The sequence below is a fragment of the Anser cygnoides genome, chromosome 21 (assembly GCF_040182565.1).
Source record: "Anser cygnoides isolate HZ-2024a breed goose chromosome 21, Taihu_goose_T2T_genome, whole genome shotgun sequence".
NCBI classification, from domain to species: Eukaryota; Metazoa; Chordata; class Aves; order Anseriformes; family Anatidae; genus Anser; species Anser cygnoides.
Genome location: NC_089893.1, coordinates 4,126,107 through 4,138,571, shown reverse-complemented (window position 1 = coordinate 4,138,571; position 12,465 = coordinate 4,126,107). Strand labels below are relative to the sequence as shown.

At 50.0% G+C, this 12,465-nt stretch overlaps 4 protein-coding genes across 8 annotated transcripts in view; 1 reads left to right on the top strand and 3 right to left on the bottom strand.

The window, feature by feature from the left end:
• Positions 1–1,373, bottom strand: part of ALG9 (ALG9 alpha-1,2-mannosyltransferase) — a 30,186-nt gene extending 28,813 nt beyond the window's left edge. The window contains 4 exon segments of the mRNA XM_048063246.2: positions 138–272; positions 470–582; positions 585–607; positions 1,164–1,373. Of these exon segments, the coding sequence (XP_047919203.2) occupies positions 138–272; positions 470–582; positions 585–607; positions 1,164–1,270 (378 nt within the window). The 5' untranslated portion in view covers positions 1,271–1,373.
• Positions 1,374–2,033: 660 nt separating this feature from the next.
• Positions 2,034–6,812, bottom strand: FDXACB1 (ferredoxin-fold anticodon binding domain containing 1). Of its 4 annotated transcripts, none has more exons than XM_066981085.1 (5): positions 6,795–6,812; positions 4,705–4,861; positions 4,368–4,571; positions 3,582–3,740; positions 2,034–3,398 (listed from the first exon to the last, which is right to left on the bottom strand). In XM_066981085.1, exons 2-5 carry the CDS (start codon positions 4,848–4,850, stop codon positions 2,222–2,224), a joined length of 1,686 nt encoding a protein of 561 aa, XP_066837186.1. In that variant the 5' UTR covers positions 4,851–4,861; positions 6,795–6,812; the 3' UTR covers positions 2,034–2,221. The 4 variants fall into 4 exon arrangements, with proteins under 4 accessions (XP_066837186.1, XP_013042701.3, XP_013042700.3 ...); XM_013187247.3 differs by lacking the exon at positions 6,795–6,812 and adding an exon at positions 5,955–6,177; XM_013187246.3 differs by lacking the exon at positions 6,795–6,812 and adding an exon at positions 5,347–5,484.
• Positions 5,613–7,662, top strand: CFAP68 (cilia and flagella associated protein 68). 2 transcript variants are annotated; one of them, XM_013187251.3, is made up of 4 exons: positions 5,613–5,753; positions 6,171–6,398; positions 6,914–6,980; positions 7,352–7,662. In XM_013187251.3, exons 2-4 carry the CDS (start codon positions 6,174–6,176, stop codon positions 7,546–7,548), a joined length of 489 nt encoding a protein of 162 aa, XP_013042705.3. In that variant the 5' UTR covers positions 5,613–5,753; positions 6,171–6,173; the 3' UTR covers positions 7,549–7,662. The 2 variants fall into 2 exon arrangements, with proteins under 2 accessions (XP_013042705.3, XP_066837199.1); XM_066981098.1 differs by having other exon boundaries at positions 5,698–5,824.
• Positions 7,663–8,741: 1,079 nt separating this feature from the next.
• CRYAB (crystallin alpha B) lies at positions 8,742–12,321 on the bottom strand. Its single transcript, XM_013187250.3, has 3 exons — positions 11,811–12,321; positions 10,173–10,295; positions 8,742–9,071 (listed from the first exon to the last, which is right to left on the bottom strand). Exons 1-3 carry the CDS (start codon positions 12,006–12,008, stop codon positions 8,868–8,870), a joined length of 525 nt encoding a protein of 174 aa, XP_013042704.1. The 5' UTR covers positions 12,009–12,321; the 3' UTR covers positions 8,742–8,867.
• Between the last annotated feature and the right edge of the window lie 144 nt (positions 12,322–12,465).

The following is a 12,465-nucleotide window of genomic DNA, read 5'->3' as shown; positions in this document are numbered from 1 at the left end:
CAAATCCTTACAGGGATGTCAGCACTTGTAGACTTAGCGTTTCGTAACTCTGACAACAAACAAAGCAGCTGTTTAACTCAAACTAAAGGCACTTCAAAAAAATAATCAAAAAAGCAGTTTTGACGCATCTGATTTACCTTGTTAGTTTGTAGAACTCTAGCATGGAACAGCGCTGGTAAGGCATGAAGCCACAGGTAAGCATAGGAGCGGATGGCATAGGCTGGAGAGTATTCCCACGTCTGAAATCCCTTCCCATAAACGAGGTAGTGTGTCTAAAATGAAGATTAACGAATATTAGTATATATATGAAGTGCATCACACCGTAGACAGTTTTGCATTTCCCACTTCTGAATTCTTAAGTACGTTTCTCCTTGAAAAATACAGATTAGCAAAAGGTTCTAAGAAAATCTGCATTTCTGCAGACTAACTACAAGCTCCCAAGTGCCTCCAAGGCCGGAGAGCCACTTACTGGTTCCCAGTAGTTAAACGTCTCATCGCAATCCGAGATGTTGCTCAGGAGAGCTGCACAGAACCTGGCTGAGATGAGACACTTGAACGCCGTTGATCCTTCAGGGGCCCACACTGTCCTGCTTTGCTCCCAGATGGTCTAGTACAAAGAATACAAACATGCAGCAAGACAAGTCAGTAAAAAGAACATAAATATGCACTAAGATGACTCATTAGCAGTATCAAGTAGATGTGACAGCAGGCAAAGAACTGACAAGAACCTGCATGCAGAAAGTCACTGACTGCTATCCAAGGGGCCAAGAAATAATTTTATTTTGGAATCCCCCTTACTGCCTGAAAACATCCCTTGGGCAACACTTCCAAACCATCCTTTTCCACCTTATCACTGCAAGCAGCCCCTCTCCCCTCACACCTTGCACACAGAGGAGGCTCTCACACCCTCTGCCCTCCTCAGGGGACCCCCAACACCTCACGACCACCACCCTGGGGACCCCCAGCACCCCACCACCACCACCCTGGAGCAAAAACCCACAGCCCAAGGCCTCTGCCCCTGGTCGGGAGGTGAGGGGGCGCTGAGGGGAGCCCCCTGAAGCGGGACACACCAGCCCGGCCCGCAGCCACCCCGGGGGCCGCCGCTCCCCCTCAGCCGGGTCCCGCTCCCCCCCCGCCGCCCCTCAGCCCGCCCCGCCGCCTACTCCAGGCGAGCCTCCTCCGCCTCCGAGCGCGGCCGGCCCGCCTCGCCGCCTCCTCCTCCTCCTCCTCCTCCTGCCCGCGGCCGCTGCCGGGCCCCTTTGACCGCCATGCCGAGTGCGGGCAGCCGGCAGCCCGCTCCCTGCCTCCAGCGGACGAGACGGAAGCGGCGCCGAAGCCGCCGGCCGCCATGCCGGGTGCGGGCACGGCCCGGCACCGCCTCACGCCGCCTGCGCGGGCAGCCGGGGGAGCTCCGCCCGCCGCCGTGTCCCCTCAGACTCTGTTATGTCCTCTCACACCCTGTCACATCCTGTCAGCCTCGCCATGTACCTTCAGCCCCTGTCATGTCCCCTCAGCCCCCGCCGTGTCCCCTCAGCCCCCACCAGCTGCCTGTGGTAGTTGCACCCCTTCAGGCGAGGCTGCTCCCCTCAGCCCCGTGCCTGCAGTGCAGCGGAGCACATCCAGTATACAATCACAGAATCATTAAACTTGGAAAAGACCTCTAAAATATCTGGTCCAACCATACCCTTACCAACAATGTCACCCGCCAGTACTAGGACCACCTGGGGGCTGCAGCAGCCACCAGTCACCCAGCACAACCTGGGAATGCCTGCAGTGTCACCAGAAGTTGGTGGTGGTTACTTAGTTCTCTTAACAGTTGTGAGAAGAAAGAGCTTTTAGCGTCCACCACTGCTGTTGGTACTCAGTACAACCCATCAGGTTTCCTGTAACCCAGCCCGTTACTGCAGTTTTCTGTCAGCAGCCACATCTATTGCAGCTATAACACAGCGTTCATAGCACAGCTGTCTGTTAGATCAGTTTACCCTAGCAAAGAAAGGCTCCACTTTAAAAAACGAGGTTTCATTACACACACACAACACAAAAACGCTTGGTCTTTATTAACAAAATTCCCACATTTAAAGTGTGTGCCGGTGCCAGAGCCCACGCCGCTGGTGCGAGAGGCCCTGCAGCACACGGTATGGGGCCCAGCCAGGTGCAGCCCACGTTCTCCAGAGCAGCAGCGAGCCCAGGGCCGCCCGAGCCCCTGAAGGCAGCCATGGCCCTACCGGAGAGCTACGTGCAAGCGCTGCTTCAGTTCCTCCCGGAAGAGCAGCTGCATCGCCGCTACCTCCCGGCGGCTCAGGGCCTTGTCACAGGACTGAAAGGTCACTCGGTAGCAGAGGCTCTTCCGCCCCGTCTCTGACTGATGGAAGCTGTCGATTAACTGGATGGATGCGACCGTTTCGCCTGACACCTGCCTGGCAATGGTGTGAAAAGCAACCTCATCAAATTGTTCCCCATCGGGAACCCAAAAGCTGACATCATGCACGTAGGAAGGTGGATAGAGAGAAAAACTCTTGAAAAGCCTTAGCTCTCCTCGAGGAAACTGACGGAGGAAGCGTGTGTCTGATGTCCAGAGCATTCGCCAGTCTTGTATTCCACAGAGCAGCATGGCTATGAGGTCAAGATTCAATGAAGCAGAGACAACAAACAAATCCCTGCTTGCTAGTTCATACGGAGCTGTCCTTATCACTCCCACACAGGAGCCCTTCTCAAAGGAGTCTAAAGTATCTACCTCCATGCAGAGGAAGTATTGAATTTTACTAAGCTGAGATTCGAAAGCAGCAAAGTCATTGAGCTCAGTTGTTTCAGAGCTCGTTGCTTCCTGCAGACTGATGTTCAACTGAAATCCGGAGACAGTCTGGTGAAGAGAATGTATGCTGTTCTTAATTTTATCCACTAACATCTCTATACAGCTGTCCTCTGTACCTCTGTTAACTGCACATACAAAAACCATCTCATGAAAAACAGGCATAGAGTAAGGAGAGATAAGACACTTCCTGAAAACTGGGCCAGAAAAAACATAAAGTGTCCCAGGGACAAAGGCTGCACTTTTTATTACTGCCTGAGCATGAGGTAAAAGGGAAGGTCTAAGACAATACTGTTTTGAAGTTTGACATCCCTCTTGTACATTGTCATCTGTGTCCCTATAAAAATCAACATGGGAAAATAAAATTGCATTTGCCTGCCCGCTAGCCATTTCTTCAGTGCCTGGAGTCTCCTCTGGGCTCAGAACAATCCAGAATATATTGGAGTGGCAAACACCATTGAGGTGACCTTGGAAGAGTAGAGAAAGGCAGTAGTCAATGCTTTGTAATGGAAAGGCTTGGCTGAGCACTGCAGTGAGCTTCTCCTTTATTGTCTGCACTGGATGATTTGAATTTAGTTCTAAGAAACCCCTGTGAAAAGTAAAAGTACAAATTACAGACACCACTAGACAGACTTCTGTAAAGCGAGTAGATTTTGTAAAGGGAAAAGGAGGGAATGCGAAGCAATTCCATTTTATCAGAGACCCACACTGCTCATTCCCACTGAGAGTGCACGTGTGTTATTGCCAAACAGGTGGCAGTTATAAAACTTACCTGTTAATTTTATCCACAAGTACTTGTGGTACTTGAAAAGAAATTCTTCGCCTTTCCAGTTCTATCTCACAGATCATAGGTTTGAAATACGCAAGTGGCATGCTTCGTGTGAAAATGTGGTTTAAAGCACCTTCTATACAGAAAGATTTATCTTGACTCCTGGCAATACATAAAAACATAGACAAGTCATTGATTCTTTCCTGTATTTAATGTTTCCTAAGTGAGCATGACATAGATAACTCAGTGTAACACTAACACACCTCTTGCTGAATGCTGGGTCTTGTTAGGAGACGACAAAAATGTAACACTAGCAGATTTTTACTGAGCAGATGGTCTGATATTGGAACAAGTTGCACACAAAGGTTGTGTAGTCTGCATCTGACTCTGAGCAACTCATTCCACTTGGCTCTGCCTTGAACTGTAGGGTCGGACTAGGTGATTGCTGGAGGTCCCTGCCAATGTCCACCACACTGTGAATCTCTGATTGTCTCGTAAACAGATACACACACCACAGTCCCTCTGTTGTCTTCAGGCTGGGATTAATATTTGTTCTGCAATGGGCCGTTTTGACCTTTAAAACATTAAGATAAGTTATCTTTTACAGAGTACTTTCTCAAAAAGCTTTCATGTTTCATCTTGGCTGTTCTGCTTACAGGCAAAAAAAAAGAACTGCATCTATTTTATGGCAAATTAAAGGGAGTTTCTCTCTCTAAAACAACATATCATTGTGACAGGCATTGTAAGAGCATAAATATCAACTTCTCAGTTTTGCCACATCATAGTTACCTGTAGCCTGTACATTTATATCCGTGGATAGTCTCTGCTTTGAAAGGATGAACATTACTCAGGATAAATCCGGCTCCTGCTGCCACAGCCACTATTTGCCAGCTGTTGTGCCATTCTCTCCTTGGCTGATCAGCAGGTGTCCCCCCTTGTCCATTGCAAAGAGCCACATGGACCTCTCCCTCCTCTGTCAGCACTTCTGCACAGCTGGAAGGAAAGGCAGGCAACAAGAAAAACTCTACTAGTGCACCCAGAAAGTATTTAATGCTTGCAAAACACCTGTAATATTGCTAGAAAGCTGTATCTCTGCAGTCAGTTAACACAGAACTGTTTTACTCACCTATGGAAAAAGTGAGCAAGAAGCTCCCTGTTCTTCACTACCCCAGCTTTCCTCCCACAGTGAGGGAAGTTGAAATAAATGCAGTCAAATTCTCTTTTTGCTGGTAAAAAATAGTCCTTCAGCTTGGTGCAGTCCACAGAAAACATAACTTCAGCTCCTTTAAAAGAAAGATGAAAACAAGACTCTTATTATGGAATATTTTAAACAAAGGCAGCAATTATACAGCCCTCTCTAGTCCGTTTTAAAGCCTGTCACAGTGGCAGCTGACAGGCAGCTTCCCACCCTTGTGCACTAGGAAAATGAGAAACCCTGGGCTCCCTTTGCTCTATTGCAGACTTCTGCTGGCTGTTTGCACTATGTCAGCCTGATTCGACTTTAGGGCACTTAATCTCTCGGACAATTCCAACTCTTCGGGGACAAAAGTGATCTTGTGAGGCACCAGGAGCGGCGAGGGGCCGACAGGAGCCCTGCAGAAGCCTGGCACCCCCAGGCCCGTGCCCGCACGAAGGCACAGAGCCCCTCAGCCTCGCGTGCCCGCCGAGGCACAACACAACCCCAGGGCCCCACCACACCGCCCGGCGCCCACCCACCCCTCTCCCGCAGCCGCTGGATGTTCTCCGCGGCTCTGCCCCGCGCGGACACCTCCTCCTCGCTCTCGTAGCAAGTGGCCACGACGCTGGTCCCCGCATCCCCGCAGAGGGAGGCGGCGAAGGAGAAGTTGCCTTCTCCGAGCAGCAGGACCCGGCGCTGCGCCGCCATCTCATCTCCCCGCTCCCTGATGGCGACACTTCCGCGCGTCGCTCGCTGCTGACGCCGGGCTGCATCCTGGAGGGTTCTGCCAAGGCCCTGCTGACGAGCCTGGGTTTGGGCTTGGGACTAGGCCTAGCCGGGAGCCGTCAGCCATGGGCTGCTGTGGCTGAGCCCTGCGAGCATTCCCTGGCCCCGCGAGCTCCGGCTGAGGGAGAGGAGCGACGCTGTGAGGCCGCCTCTGCTCTTTGTGTGCCCTCAGCTGCTGCAAGGGGCTGGGAGAGTGTTTCACAGTCACGGGGGTAATGACGCTGAGAGGCTTAAAACAGGAAAAGGCAGGCTCGGGCAGGGGACCTGGCTTGGCGTTTATGAGGTCTGGTCCCTGGGGCCTTGGGTGAATTACTTTGTCTGTTGCTAAGGGTGGGTAAAGTACCCTGAGAAGCCCCAGGTTACATGTGAAGCTGAGAAATTTGGTATCCCTGTTTAACAGAATAGATGCTTACCATACTGCCGCCACCCCTTTCTCTCCCCACCCTACCCCCCCAAAAAAAAATACTTTTTCACATCAAAAATGAACACAACCCTCTGATGCCCTCCTCACAGCTGGAGGGGCAGGAGGATCTCCCTGTGCAGTCACCAGGGAGGAAGGGACAACATTCCAAGCCATCTTACACCCTGTTTCTATCCCAGCTGCTCACCTTGCTGGTTTCTATTCCCAGATCATGCCCAAGAACCGCTTTTACAACTCCCTCTGTGGCTCCTTAAAGCATGCTGCTGGCCATGGGGAAAGGCAGACAGACAGGGACAGCACTTCTAAGTTTTTCCAGTATGGCTGGAGGTGCACCACCAATGAAAACGATTACTCAAACAAAACCCTTATGGGGAACTGGAATGAGGAGCGCTACGATATAGCGAAAATTGCACAGCCCAAGCCACTTCCTTCCCAGGTATGTGCTTCTGCTTTTCCACATTGTGGAGATAACAAATCTCTGCTGAGATGTTCTTTGGTCGCTTAATTTGTCACGCACACGGGGCATTATCCTTTCCCTCCCCAGCTCTGAACGTGATAGAGGTAAGCCTCCCACGAGTAGCTTCCCTTCTGCTGCCCTGCTCATAGTCTTTTATACTGGATTTTAAGGCAACAGCCATCACTTTTTCCTCTGCTGAGTGCCCTTAAAGCACTGTTCCACTGCAGGACAGAAGATGTGAGAAATGCTTTCTCATTTAATCTCAGTCTTACTCCTTCTACCAGTGGTCCCAGTCAAAATAACTTGCCTTTGCTGTTCCGTGTTTTGCCCTCAGATGGTGAATCAAAAGAAATCACCCAAGTTTTGTGATCTTACCTTAGACTGTCTTTAAAGCAGTAGTGTAATTGCAGGTACTTTGGTCTTCCTGTAAGATACAAAATGCTGGAGTTTTTAGCTTATATTTAGCCATGCTAAATGTGAGCTTTTCTTTTCAGTACTCTCACTGCTTTGAAACAACATACTCTTCGGATTACAACAAGGAAAAGCATCAGAGAACAAGAAGTACGTGCACAAAACTGAAACATAATCTGTTTGATCTGTAGCATGGCTAAAGAGGAGCTTCTGAATGACATTTTTACTTGGAGGTGACAGACCGGTGTGTTCTCATTGCTGAGTTATATTCCCGCACCACCACAGAGCAGGTCTTTCGAGTCATTCAGGGAGTGGCACTTTCATTTCAAGTGCTCTTGTCTAGCTACCTTCATCACATTTATCCCCAAGGAGTTTATGCTGAAAATTCCAGTTTCTTGCTTCTGAGCTTGAGCCTAACAAAATCCTGCTCTATAGAAAAGATTTATCCCAGCTGCACTTTCTGGGTATCTTCTTACTATTTTAGACTTACTTTCTTAAATTGGTTTTGTTCCTCCTTTTAGGATTTGAACGAGAACCTCACTGGTTTCCAGGCCATCAGCCTGAGCTGGAACCTCCTTCATTCAAATCAACTGCACAGTCCTGCTACACAGTAGACTACAGGCCTCCATATGGCACCAATTTCTTTGCTCTTGTCCAAAATTCAGAGCAGAAGCAAGAAGGATACAACAGATGTGGAGGGACTATGCCTTCAGAATAACAGGAGGCCTGTCTGCTAGCAGTGCTACAAGGATATCCTTCAAGCAAAAAACAAAAGAAAACAAAACAAAAAACTATTACACATTAAAACTAAATATAGAATAATGTGAAATATGTTCTTCCTGCTTTCTAAGCTGTATTGTTTGTAACCTTTGAGTTTCCTGTGCAGAGGTCACACTACACCTTGTCAGTGAAACTCATCTAACTGGAACAGCTTTTTAGAATCAGCTGGTAGGAAAAACTAGAGCTTGGCATTTAGGTGTGATTTGGAGGGTTTGACAATGACCCCGCATCACTGAGTGCTTGTTTTGTTTCACTTAAAGCCATGGAAGAAGGCTGCCTGACAAGTTTGTGTGAGATTTAAATCGACCTCTTCTAACATAACTTTTGTCTTAGAAGGTATAAGGAATGTAGAAAATAGGTCAGAGTGTGACGATCTGTGTGACAGATCCGTGGCATTCTGTTTTTTTAGCAGGAATTACAGAAATTCAATTCCAGTAAAACAGACTTTCCTTTCTGCTCATATCTCTTTGAAGCTAAGCCGATGATGACACATGAGAAAGACTCAGCAGTGTTTTGTACCACTCAACAATGTTAGCATAAATCAGATTAATACTGTAGACTTCAGATGCTATTTATTGTTTGAAGGGCACTGACAACATAGTTTCAAGGTGATGTGATTTGTGCCATGACAGCAGGGCATTTTCTCCTCTCTGGGTGTATCTGTGTTTACTGCAGCTTTGCAGTTGTCATCTGCAACTGCCCTAAACTGATTGCAGCACTTGGATGCTTCCACATAACATGAGTCATTCGAGAGATATAAGATACAGCTGTTCTCTGTTCAGTTGTTATCTAATACCTACACTTCGAATGGGTTTCGATTGTCACAAAGTTGTCCTAACAACCTAATCTCCACTGGAGAAGCTCTTCTATTGCTTGTGAAACACTCAGAAATCCTCTGGAAACATTGAAGGAAAAGGCTCATGCAATTAGATGTTTGCAAAACATTAGAGAAAATGAAGTTAAGCTAGCGAAGTGTTTCTGAACACCGAGACAAGCTCTCCTGGACACGCCTGCCACTCAAGCTGTAAGCAAGAGTGATGCCAGGTATGTTTCCCTGCACACCAATCTTACGTGGCCTTCTTGAGCCAACGCTTCCCTTGTCCTGAGTGCTCAAAACCAAAAACTACAGACTGCTTATTCATGTTTTATTTGTTAGTAAACTTACTCAGCATAAATAAATAAGAGTGGCCATTCAGTACAGCTGGCATCTGATGAGAAGTGCTCTTGAATGGCCCTGGGGTGACTTTAGATAGCAGCCTACTTCCTCTGGGATCCTGCAATGGCAGGTTTCTCTTCACGGGTGATGGGAATGCTGCGCTCGGGGACGTCGCTTTGCTTCCTCGGTGCGCTCACCGTCAGGACACCATCCAGAGAGAGAGATGAGGTTATGGTCAGGGGATCCACGTCAGCTGGAATCCTGTATTTCCTGTTGAACTCCCTGGCGATAAAGCCATGTTCATCCTGCAAAAGGAGAAGAGAAGGAACAGCCCTGATTAGAAGTGTTCACGCAGTTCCACCTAAACCTTTGCGTAAAGTCTGAGTTTGGGAAGCCCCAGCTCTCAAAGGAAAACTTCTCAGAAATTGAAAAGAGTTTTTATTATGAGATGCTCTTTGTAAAGAGCTGAGACTGGCTGTAGCGAGAGCCTGCCCTGCCCATGCTGCAGGTGCCTGCAGGCACACTGTTTGCAGGAGCAGACTTTATATTGCAGCTCTCGTGCCAGCCAGAGACTAGCTTCATTGCACAGCGCCGTGCTGTCACTGCTAAGGTGCAGGAGCTACATCCATGTCTGTTCCTGAGGGTCTCCAGGGCTCTCGTAACACAAATCCCCAGTGAGCTGATCTCAGCTGTAGTGCTGGAATATTTTCTCAGCCAAAAAGCTTTGCAGAAGCCATGTCAGACTTACAGGCTCCCACCAGCTACAAGTAGTGCTGGATTTTCTGATTGACCCATCTGGGCTCCCAGAAGCTCTCGGAGCTGACGGTTACCATGACATATCAACTTCATCATGAGGATTTGTTTCCTTCTGGGGTGGGCAATCCCTGTTACCTACAGCTTTGGACATGCCTTTTGACTTCTCTCTGCCCGATTGCCGCAGAGGTGCCCAGAGCCAGCGAGCAGTGGGGTGACTGACAGCAGAACGCAACCTTTAAGGGTTACAAAGTGCTAAATGGGCCTTTTTCAGGAAGAGATAGCCTCCTGCTAGTGGAACAGGGCAGTGCATTGATTCATTAAGTGGTTTAATTATTACAGTTCATTGTTAACTTATTGAGTGCCACCCTGCATTCTTGGCCACTACCCAGAAAGAGGGAGGCCCAGAAATGCCCATTTCAAAGCTGATTTCCCAGTTCAGTTCACAGCTCGTGTAACACAGCAATAAGCCACCCTGCTGCTGCCCAGGCTGGGGTCAGCACAGAGCATCTTCTGTTAGGACTGGATCAATAAAAGCCACTAGAAGTGTCTGAGACGAGCACAGGAGAGGACTGGTTTGCAGCCTCCTTGTTCAACCACAGATGAGGAAGCTCACACCGGCTCTACCAGGGGCCCAGTTAAAGCAGAGGTACCTGGCGCTCCTCGTGTTTCCCGTGAATTTCTACCATGTCCCCGAGCACCTTCACTTTTAGCTCCTCCGGGGAGAAATGCTTCACATCAAGATTTACAGAAAATTTGTCCTTCTCCAGTCGCATCTGCAAAATAAAGAGATGGCTTCAGGAAAGAGCCGGCAAGGGTTTCAGCTTCAAAAGGCTCTCGGCATACAGCACTTCAAGGCTTAAGCTGGTATCTCCACATGCGCTGCCTGACCTCCTTCCTTCAGTCCTGGCGTTCTCATCTGGCCGGGTTTGTCCCTTGCTACATCAATGCCCATCACTACGGCACCTACAACAGGATGCTTTGGCTCAGTCACAGGGGATAAACATTTTCTGGGGTGTGAGGAAGAGACTCTCTCAACCTGTATTTGTTAAAGCCAACTCTTCTTACATCTGATTCCTTTCACAGAGTGTCTGGAGGTTTCCAGTCTCTGCGACTGGATGTTGCTAAGTCTTTCTGGAAAAAGAAACCCTGACAGTGCAGCTGACTGCAGCTCATCTGTGTCACTTGGAGGCTTCCCCCTGTATCGTCACCCTTTAGTAACCAAAATAGCATGCCACAGGCGAGCTCTGCTGCCTCACTGCCCACCTCTCTCATCTGAGCAGCAGGACTTCTGCTGAAACCGAGTCACCTGCTGCTAATCCTACCTCCTTCCCTTCCATTTCGCACTTTATCACCTCCAGAAAATGCTGCTTTTTGCTGGCTGCTGAGGTTGAATTTGCATTTATTGACTGTCTTGGACAAGTAAGCGGGAGTTTACAAAGTCTCTGCCTTCCTGCTGCATTCGTGGCCAGGAGCAGGCCCAGTGCCAGCTCTAGGCTTACTGCTTTCTGCAGTTTGACCTGGGAGGCTTCCTCCTCCTCCTGCTAGGCTACTTGTGAAGATTTCTCCACTGCGATAGTCGGATGCTGTTATCTGTGATGCTTATTGCGGCTGCTTCAGCACACAGCCAGACCCAGCTCACTAAACCAAGGGAAACATTAAGCAAAGATTAAGAAAGCACTTCCCCCTCGCTCCGGCTCCGAGTAGCTCTGTAAGTTACTTGTGAGCAGACAGATGACCTGCAGCCAGGGCAAGGTCATCTGAGCTGCGTGCCTCTTGGCTCAGCCCCTGGAACAAGCAGAGGGCTGTTTTGGGATCCCTTGGGTGCTGCGTCTTTCTGGAAATGCTGCTTTGCTCGGCGGCAGCTCTTTAACCAAGGCCCCTTTTCACCCCGCAGCCGCGGGCACCCACGCTGCCCGGCACCGGGGTCCTGCAGCCCATGTGCTGTTTGCTTCTCAGGAGGGAGCAGGAGCGAAAGTTTTGCAGGAAATTCGGCTTCTTCCTTGCTTCCATCAGCTCTTACGGTCATCTGCAGCACACACAGGGCTCAGTCTGCCTCCGTGCCCACAGCTACGGCGATGCTTGCTCCCGGTCACAAGTGATTAGCAGAGCGTGCAGAGGTTCTTGCCTAAAGCGGAGGAGCAGACAAACACAGCACCCTTTTCCCCAGGGATTTCCTGTTAACCACCTACAAGCAGCTTCCCAGCTCTCAGCTCTCCCAGCTCCCCGGCTCCAGACCCGTCGGGATGCGCGCCCTGCGATAGCAAAGAGCAGTAAGAAGGGAAGATTACCTCCGAGAGTCCCGTCTCCAGCCAGCTGGGCATCCGAAAGATGGGGGATCTCATCAGGAAGGGGCTGAGGCTGGGGGAAGCGGGGAGCAGCTCAGACTCCTGCAGGTGCTCTCCAAAAATCTGGTCGAAGATACGACTCGGTGCCAACCAAGATAAGAGAGGTCTGCGGATCAGGGGGTTGTGAATGGTGATATCCATCGGAGCGCAGCGGAGGAGCGGAGCAGAGGACTGTGCTGCGGTGCTGTGCCCGGAGCAGGGGGCAGCTTTATACCCACACGGCTGGCGGGGCCTCTCCCCCCGCGGCCTCTCGAATAGTGGTGTCAGGGATTTTATTGTCCTGCTCCTGGGCTGGTCCCTCCAGCGGTGCCCAGGAGCTGTCTGGGGGATTTGAACGGGCTGCTAAGGAGGAGGGGGAAGGGGAGAAGAAGAAAAGGAGCCTAACGGGGCAGCAAGAAGCCCAACTGCCCGGCCGCCCGCCCCGCTCCCCACGTGCTGTTTATCTGCAGAGTCCCAGGCGGGCTTTGGCGGATGTTCCCGGCTGCTTTGGATGCCAGCAGGATCAATGCCGCTCCTATCTTTGGCTCACACGGAAAAGGACAAGGGGCCGTTGTTCCCGGTGACAGCACCGAGGCCGCAGCTCCCCACGGCACCCACG

Excerpts from the sequence above, each read along its gene's own strand:
- FDXACB1 (XM_013187244.3), bottom strand. The coding sequence starts at position 5,463 with ATGGCGGCGCAGCGCCGGGTCCTGCTGCTCGGAGAAGGCAACTTCTCC. Across the intron at positions 4,572-4,704 it reads CTTGCTCACTTTTTCCATAG|CTGTGCAGAAGTGCTGACAG; the intron begins GTGAGTAAAACA and ends CTTTCCTTCCAG. Across the intron at positions 3,741-4,367 it reads TATAAATGTACAGGCTACAG|GAGTCAAGATAAATCTTTCT; the intron begins GTAACTATGATG and ends ATGTATTGCCAG.
- CFAP68 (XM_013187251.3), top strand. The coding sequence starts at position 6,174 with ATGCCCAAGAACCGCTTTTACAACTCCCTCTGTGGCTCCTTAAAGCAT. Across the intron at positions 6,399-6,913 it reads CCAAGCCACTTCCTTCCCAG|TACTCTCACTGCTTTGAAAC; the intron begins GTATGTGCTTCT and ends TTTTCTTTTCAG. Across the intron at positions 6,981-7,351 it reads AAAGCATCAGAGAACAAGAA|GATTTGAACGAGAACCTCAC; the intron begins GTACGTGCACAA and ends TCCTCCTTTTAG.
- CRYAB (XM_013187250.3), bottom strand. The coding sequence starts at position 12,008 with ATGGATATCACCATTCACAACCCCCTGATCCGCAGACCTCTCTTATCT. Across the intron at positions 10,296-11,810 it reads TGGAGACGGGACTCTCGGAG|ATGCGACTGGAGAAGGACAA; the intron begins GTAATCTTCCCT and ends TTTATTTTGCAG. Across the intron at positions 9,072-10,172 it reads GGAAACACGAGGAGCGCCAG|GATGAACATGGCTTTATCGC; the intron begins GTACCTCTGCTT and ends CTCCTTTTGCAG.